This window comes from Lycium ferocissimum, chromosome 9 (genome assembly GCF_029784015.1).
Source record: "Lycium ferocissimum isolate CSIRO_LF1 chromosome 9, AGI_CSIRO_Lferr_CH_V1, whole genome shotgun sequence".
Classification (NCBI taxonomy): Eukaryota; Viridiplantae; Streptophyta; class Magnoliopsida; order Solanales; family Solanaceae; genus Lycium; species Lycium ferocissimum.
The window spans coordinates 14,166,636-14,172,672 of record NC_081350.1 but is presented as its reverse complement, the minus strand read 5'-3'; the positions used below and the strand labels follow the sequence as shown (position 1 = coordinate 14,172,672).

The 6,037-nt window shown below is 30.6% G+C and overlaps 1 protein-coding gene across 2 annotated transcripts; it reads left to right on the top strand.

Moving 5' to 3' along the window:
* The first annotated feature begins 438 nt into the window (after nucleotides 1-438).
* On the top strand, nucleotides 439-4,698 carry LOC132069234 (histidine-containing phosphotransfer protein 4-like). Of its 2 annotated transcripts, XM_059462645.1 has the most exons (6): nucleotides 439-540; nucleotides 644-774; nucleotides 1,777-1,845; nucleotides 3,988-4,059; nucleotides 4,299-4,371; nucleotides 4,461-4,698. In XM_059462645.1, the coding sequence occupies exons 1-6, from the start codon at nucleotides 496-498 to the stop codon at nucleotides 4,479-4,481; spliced, it is 411 nt and encodes a 136-aa protein (XP_059318628.1). In that variant the 5' UTR covers nucleotides 439-495; the 3' UTR covers nucleotides 4,482-4,698. The 2 variants fall into 2 exon arrangements, with proteins under 2 accessions (XP_059318628.1, XP_059318629.1); XM_059462646.1 differs by lacking the exon at nucleotides 3,988-4,059.
* The last annotated feature ends 1,339 nt before the right edge of the window (nucleotides 4,699-6,037 follow it).

Sequence of the window (6,037 nt, the reverse complement as noted above, 5' to 3'; positions counted from 1 at the left end):
TAAGTGATACTCCCTCTGGCCCAATTTCTGTGAAGGGACTTGGACTTTCGAGTACTAGGTCAAAACATTTATTTTGACTATAAATTTGAGTATAAATTTTTAAAATGAAATTTACATAGTTGAAAACTGCGTGAAAAATTTGTAAGTCAACATAGAAAACGATTCATAATATTTTAAAAAATTGCAGTCGAAAAAACAACTACAGATCTGCCCTGGGTATGACACATTAGTTATCGGTAGTGATGAGGCCATTGTATTTCAAAAATTATATTGTAACACTATAATTCTCTTGATCGCTGTCCATTTAGGATGAACAAGATATATGCAAAGTTGTGGCAGTACTATCATATTATTGCAAAAATGGACCACCTTTGAATCTTGACTTTTTTCACTGCCTTCCTGTATGTATATATACCACGAAAAACCTTTTGCATGAGCATGGTATATACATAGCACCTTTCAAAGAGGATTTTAAAAAAAAAATTATATCGAAATATGCAACGCCAAGCTGCCTCCATGAAGAGAAGCCTCTTCAATCAGGTCTTATTATTGTTTATTTTCTTCTTATGTAACATATATTTAGAGATGCTTTTATACATATTTTGTAAATTGAAACTCTAAGCTACATGGAGTATGTGTGTAGGAATACCTAGATGAGCAATTTAATGAGCTTGAAGAACTGCAAGATGATGCTAACCCCAACTTCGTGGAGGAAGTTGTTAACCTATTCTTCACGGATTCAGCTAGATTGATCCGTAATATTGAGCTTGCTCTGTAAGTAACATACTACAATATCATTTTATTTGACAATACTACAAATTAAACAACATTTTTTTAGTCCTACAAACTAAACACCATTTATTCCTTAGAAGTAGGGGTTCCTTGTGTTTCTTTCCTTAGTCATGTTGAATATTTGGTTGAATGTTTTTCAAAAACTGAGTATGCAAACTTTTAGTGATTGAACTTATGAAAAGTGCTTGTTTGATCTGTTTCACGAACAAGGTTAACTTCCTTTTAATCAAAACTCAAAATCTCTAACACTAGCTTTTGAAAGACTTGAAAGTTTTCAGAAAAAATAATACTAGTATAAGTAGTAACTTTTTTTTTTTTTTTTTTTTTGCGAAAAAAAAAAAAAAAAAAACACACATTTTTCTTGAGCATTTCTTGAATACTTCAAACAAACGCCATGCTAGATTTTGCCAACTTCATACTATAGTTTGTCTTAATAAGAGTTTGGTCTATTTTAATGTTTTTTTTTCTTCCATAGTTTTAGAATCATTGTCTTAATTGTCAACGATGAGAAAAAGATATGGGCAAAAGACAGTACTCATTTCTTGACAAGTAAAACAGTCTGTTTGTAGCTGTTGTTCAGTTTAGGGGAAAAGGTAAATGAGGAGGGCCTTAATAATTATAATTAAACAAAATAAATTCATTCGTAATCACATACTCCCTTCGTTTCATAATAAGTGGTGTTTTTAGCATATGCACACCCCTTAAGATATTGCTCATTTCTAGAAAATTATGAGTGTTTTTATTAACATACCCCTAATTAATGCCTAGAAAAAGAAAAGCTACTTAATGATTTTTTATTATAAATAAGGGTAAGTTTGAAAGAACAAGATCAATTTCTTCTTAAAATCCTAAAACACTGCTTATTTTGAAACAAAATGAAAAACCTAAAACACCACTTATTATGAAACAAAGAGAGTATTATACAGTTATTCATTTGGTGTAATGACCGATTCGAATGATTTTTTACCATTATATTGCATGCAGGGCAAATGGACCTTACGATTTTGGCAGGCTGGATGATATGATGCACCAATTCAAGGGTAGCAGCTCAAGGTACAATTAAAACAACTTTATGGAATACATTATAATAAAGCATTTATTGGCAACCAGTTAAATTTTCTCAATTCTCATTTTCTTCACCTCAAACTTTGTAGACTTTAATTTGAACCATCTTTTCTCTCCCCCAATATTTATTTCGAGCATTTTATTATTTCACTATTCTAAGGTGTTACTTATTGAACTGAATTATATAATCTTTTACCCTTCAATTTAGTAAATTTAAAGGTGATTTTATATCTTTCACATCTCTTTGGGATAATTGCTTGAAGATGCTCTATCGACAAATATGTTGAAAATATAAAATAATAATGTGTAAATGTTGCAATAGTTATTGTAGCTATGAATGAAATTTTATATTGTGAAAACCCCAGAAATTGTAAATTCAAGGGAATTTCTGTCTCATCCAGATGGTGAAGATGAGTATTTTCCAAACTTTAAAATGTGTTTTATCCTTTTTTAAAGCTCTAAGCTGATTTTTTCAATTGTTTCTAAACAACTTCTTTTTCTTTTTACTACTAAACGTTCTTGCTTCCCTTTATCTTTTTGCTTATGTATTGACCAAAAAGTTTTTGTTGGTTTTCTAAGTATCTCTTAAATCATTTTAAGTTCTCCTAAATGTTCATTACTTTAACAACGGTCAACTAAATTAAATTAATAAATAGCAAACTACATTATTTTTATTTAAGAAAAATAACTTCTTTATTGTTTAAGTTGCTCTTTTCTTTTTCTTTCATCTTAATTATTAAGTTTTTCTCCTTTCAAGTTATTATTATTCTCAATTTGCTGACTACCTCCATTTCATTTTATATAACGCTATTCTTTACACCATTACATTTCATATAACGCTATTCTTTACTCCATGTCATATTATATAACATATTTTCAGACTTCAGTCCGTTCTATTTTATATAAAACTATGTTGTTTACTAGTCCGTCTAAAAAATAATACTATAATTTTATATTTAAACCTAATTTAATTCTGCTTCTTATATTATCTTTAATTACAACATACGTAATTACATAAATATTACTTATGATATATTTAAAAATATTTAAAAATTTTACGCCGCTGCATAAATTAAAACGCAGGAAATAGTACGTAACACGTGTATTCGAAAGAAACCCACTTTGGGATATTTTTAAGGAAAAACATCCTTTCCGTGTTTATGAGACATATTTTGTGGTGGAAAATCATTTGGAAAGTTCGTTTTTTGTCGGTTTCTGTATGCTTCTGTTACATGTCTGCCCAGACTTTAATCTTCAATATATGTCCCTTTCAAAGTTCTTATTTCCACTATTCCAAAATTCCCTTTTGTATGTTAACATATATTCCACAGCTCTTCCATGTTTATTAACGGTTACTTTTGTGCAAATACCATTATTCACGTCTTTATTGCTCATAAATTCCAAAAAGTTCTTTTTGCTTTTCATTGTGATACTTTCATTCCGAGGATCTTTCGGAAACAGCCGTCCTACCTTGGTAGGAGTCAGGTCTGCGTACACTCTACCCTCCCCAGACCTCACGTTGTGGGATTCAACTGGGTTGTTGTTGTTGTATTGTGATACTTTCATTCGGCATTTTATCCTTGAGAATAAGAAGATAACATATTGTTGTGGTTGAAAACCTATTTAAGTTTATAAATTCATCTAAACCTATTTATTTCACAATGACTATGTTCGTGTTCTAAATCAAGCTCTATTGATTTTTTATAATGATTACGTGTTTAAACTTAATTTCGCTTGTCTTTGAAATTATCACTTCTTCTTTGTTTTTTCCTATAAATATGGGCATTTTTTGAGTTGAGTGATTAAGAGTTGGAGGCATCGGTTTAAAGTTTAGGCAGTAGCAACTCCATCATTTCCCCTCATTTTACAAGAGTTTTAAGTCTTATGTACGAATGTTATAGGAAATATGCACACAATTAAATCTCTTATAAAGATAATTAGATAAAAAGGATAAATAACTTACCAAAACATGTTAATTAGTCAAATCATGTTAGAAAAGATAATTTGGTAAAAAAAAAAATATAAATAAGTTCCTAACACAAATTAGATTACCCTAGTTGTATAGTATATAACTTAAATCAATTTTACAAAGTGAAGCACAATTCTCTAATGGTACAAATTTTGCCGCAGTATCGGTGCCAAAAGAGTGAAAAGAGAGTGCTCTCAATTTCAGGAGTATTGCAATGGAAGAAATATCGAAGGGTAAACATCTTGTCTTTTTTTTTTCCCCCATTATTTTCTTATTTTCTCTCTTTTCTCTTCGTATCTCTCTCTGTCTCTCTCGCAATGGACATCACATTGGACATTGATTATGTGCAATGACAAATGTAAGATTTGAAGTTAGTGGATTCTGCTCTTTATATATGTGTTTCTTTTTCACATATACATGATCCGAGTTAAAGGTGGTCTAAATCTACCCCACCATGTGAAACATATTTCAGGTGCAAGAGGGCATTCCAAGGGGTGAAGCAAGAATATGCCACTCTCAAAACTAAGCTTGATGCTTATTTTCAGGTTTCACCCTCTATATATCTCTTGTAAATGCAATTATATGATACTTTTAGTTATATGGCTTCTTAATTTTTAAACATTTTTACCTATAGATGGCAAGAGAAGCCTCTTGAATGAATCCTGATCAATGGCAGTATGAGAGTTGACAAGATAAGCCCCATGTCTTCCAAAGTAGCTCACATGTATCTGATAAGAGTGAATCATACACCAAGTCCTGTTACTATCAAATAAAACCATGCAGGACATTTCAAAATGTCAGCTGGGGGATTTGTATTCTTATAAATAACTGTTGCTGCTGCTTATTAATGAAAATCTTATGTTTATCCGCAAGGTCTCTTATCAGAGTAAATAGTTGTACTTTAATTTCTACAAAAAGATACTCTCAATTTATTAGTACACAATTCAAGAAATATAACTTGAGTTATGCAGAGGCGTGTTTAGGATTTTAACAAGATAGGTGCACGATTGCAAAGAGGTGGATCCAGGATTTACATTTGACATGTTCAACCTTAAGGTTCCTACCATGAAAGTATTACACTTTTGGAATTTATATGTTTGAGTTTTTTTAATTTTAGTGATTTATCATAATGCATGGAAGTATACTCCATATCGAAAATAGTGAGATCAACTGAACTTAATGACAATATGTTATATCGTCACTGCTAATTTTAAATTTTGACGAATCACTTGAATTTTGGCCTCAAATCCCAGCAATTTCAAGTTGATTAGGGCAAAATTTGCCTTGTCATAAATTCTAAGGATCACCAAAATTTGTGGTCAAATCCTGACGTATTGCCAGATGACCATAACTCCCAAAAAATTGCCAGAAAATGGCTACAAAACCTAGCGAGTCACCATAACTTGTTGTGTTAAAATTTTAACAACACGCTTTTACTTCAAAATTGAGCCAATCTCGACGAGCAAATGTAACTCCCAAAATATTTTTATAGAGAAAATAAATTTCATAGCATACTTGAGCTTTCAACCTCTATTTTCCAAATCATGGCCCTCACAGACACTTTCCAATATTTGAAATATTTACAAATGTAAAATAATTTCTCAAATATATAAATACATTTATCAAATGAGAATTTAAAACTCAAGTATTTAACAAGTGCTATTTCAATTCATTTAGCTCTTAACATAACGTATATATCAACGAATATAATTCATTCAAATAAACCAAATAGCACTTTAATGCAGTACAGCAAACTAATTTGAAGCATTTATTCAAATCACGTTTCATGCTTTTAGCACCAACATAAATTTTCATAAACTTATAACATTTTTATTTTGAATCACGTTCCATGATTTTGTCACCAACATAAAATTTTATAAACTTATAACATTTTTGCTTCGAGTGCCATTTCATCTACCAGTTTTAAACTAGATTTCTTTTCAAAATTCATTTATAAAATCAAATGACATTTCATATGCAGGAGCATTTCTAACACATGGTAACGTCCGCATTTGCTTGTCCCACACGCATGAGCTCATATTAATAACCCTGAATATCAATATGTTTACAAAAGACACCTCAAGAAGAGTAAGCCTTAACTTGTCGTACTTTCGCATTTAATTTCCTTCTTTCAAGATTTAACGTTCTTAATTACATATTCAACGTATGTTCCAACTCGTTACAATGCAATCAACTACACAATACAGTGCC

Bases quoted from the DNA above. Each gene is read 5' to 3' on its own strand.
- LOC132069234 (XM_059462645.1), top strand. From the start codon at position 496: ATGCAACGCCAAGCTGCCTCCATGAAGAGAAGCCTCTTCAATCAG. The intron at 775-1,776 runs GTAAGTAACATA...TATTGCATGCAG, and splicing joins CGTAATATTGAGCTTGCTCT to GGCAAATGGACCTTACGATT. The intron at 4,372-4,460 runs GTTTCACCCTCT...TTTTACCTATAG, and splicing joins AGCTTGATGCTTATTTTCAG to ATGGCAAGAGAAGCCTCTTG.